The sequence below is a fragment of the Trypanosoma grayi genome (assembly GCF_000691245.1).
Source record: "Trypanosoma grayi strain ANR4 Tgr_819_V1, whole genome shotgun sequence".
NCBI lineage: Eukaryota > Euglenozoa > Kinetoplastea > Trypanosomatida > Trypanosomatidae > Trypanosoma > Trypanosoma grayi.
The window spans coordinates 1-1,670 of NW_008826438.1; the positions used below are offsets into that span (position 1 = coordinate 1).

The following is a 1,670-nucleotide window of genomic DNA, read 5'->3' on the forward strand; positions in this document are numbered from 1 at the left end:
GCCGCCACCACCAATGTTGGGGAAGGCTCCGGTACCACCACCACCGATGCCCGAAAATTTCTCCGCAACACCGATGAAACCGCTGTTTGTTGGTCCCAAGTTAAAGACGTTTTTTTGGAAGAAGTTGCAGCGGCCTGTAGGTGTATGGAGCCACCGTAACTCCTCTGCTGTCGAAGATGTCGTGGACGAACCCTTTCTGCTCGCCATGTTTGAGGTTCGCAAGAAGTCAACGTCCTTGGTGCTATCGAATAAGGGGCCAAATGATCCAAAGACAGAGGGTCTACGCAAAAGTAGTGCTTTAGGTGTCCAACGGAAGCAAAATATCGCAATATGTCTCAAAAAACTTAAGATACCAGTAGACGAAATGTGTCGAGGGTTGATTGAATGTGATGATGTGATGCTTCCGAGCGAAAAGTTGGAAGCCTTGCTTAGTGCCCTCCCCACACCTGAGGAGATCGCAGCATTAACAGCGGAGCGAGCCGCGGGGAATGTTGCCTGGACAGATGTTGAGGAATACATTCACAAGCTGTGCACCACTGTGACAGATGTCCGCGAGCGTATCCTCCTTTGGCTGGCCTCTGGGGAAACGGCGGAACTTGTCTCTTTCACAGAGGAGAGACTTGATGTGATTGAGAAAGCGGTGTCGGTGGCGACGAAGAAAACATCAAAGCTCTCTCAAGTATTCCACACTGTCTTGGAATTCGGCAATTTTATGAATCGTGGCAGTGCCTACGCGGATGCAGTAGGGTTCCGCCTTGAGAGCCTTAATCAGATGAACTTCGTGAAGGCAGTTGACGGCAAGACGACGATGTTGGAGGTTTTTGTCGTCTCCCTGCAGGACCGGCGGCCAGACCTCCTGCGTTTTGTAGAAGAAGTGGAGTGCCTTGACAATCTCGCTGGTACCACAGTGCAGGAGGTGGGCCAGAGCGTCGCCCAGCTTAACTTCACGCTGCAGAAGATGCGGCGTACCGTGGAGGAATCGAGACGGCCGGGTGTGCAGGAGAAGCGTGCGGCGATGTATCCGCCAGGCGTTGTGGACGCATTCCCGGATCTAATGGCGGCACATGTCGCGGAGTACCTCTCCATTGTGTCGCAGCTCGCCTTGCGGCACCAGCGGCTGAAGGATGATGTCTCGGCAATGCTGGAGAGTTATGGGGAGGATCCTACCTTGGGTGAGACAGTTCTGTGGAACCACATAATGCACTTCCGCACAGACGTGGAGAATTCCATGAAGCGCGCGGAGGTGGAGGCATTAGACAAGCGGGCGCTGTTGAAGGCTGTTGGTGTAGATCTAGATGCATCTGCCTCTCTGAGGTCTTTCGCTGAAGAGAAGGTGGAGGAAGAAAATAAGAAGGACGAGGAGGAGGAAGACGATGGCGCAGCGAAAGGTAGCAATGGTCATACCAGGAGCGATAGCCCCAAGTGATGTTGGAGTGTGTTGCAGTGAATTGTCGGCTGTGCTGAACTGGATGTCGCTTCTGTGGCCTATCTCACAAATTTTTTTTGGTTCTTTGCGTGTGTGCACGTGGCTGCCGCGGCACCGATTGCCTGGCCGGCCGCATGCTCTGTTGCTGCTGCTGTTGGTGGGGGAGGCGCAAGTTGTCCCTGTTGCTGCCGCTCCCCCTGGAGCCTTCCTTGGTTGGAGCTGAGGGGGCTGTGAAGGGGGGGGG

General features: G+C 54.3%; 1 protein-coding gene across 1 annotated transcript; it reads left to right on the forward strand.

Annotated features, from left to right (window-relative positions):
- Positions 1-73: 73 nt before the first annotated feature.
- Positions 74-1,426, forward strand: DQ04_08191000 (formin; the record flags this gene model as incomplete). The annotated part of the gene is made up of 1 exon (XM_009315465.1): positions 74-1,426. The coding sequence occupies one exon, from the start codon at positions 74-76 to the stop codon at positions 1,424-1,426; it is 1,353 nt and encodes a 450-aa protein (XP_009313740.1).
- Positions 1,427-1,670: the final 244 nt, after the last annotated feature.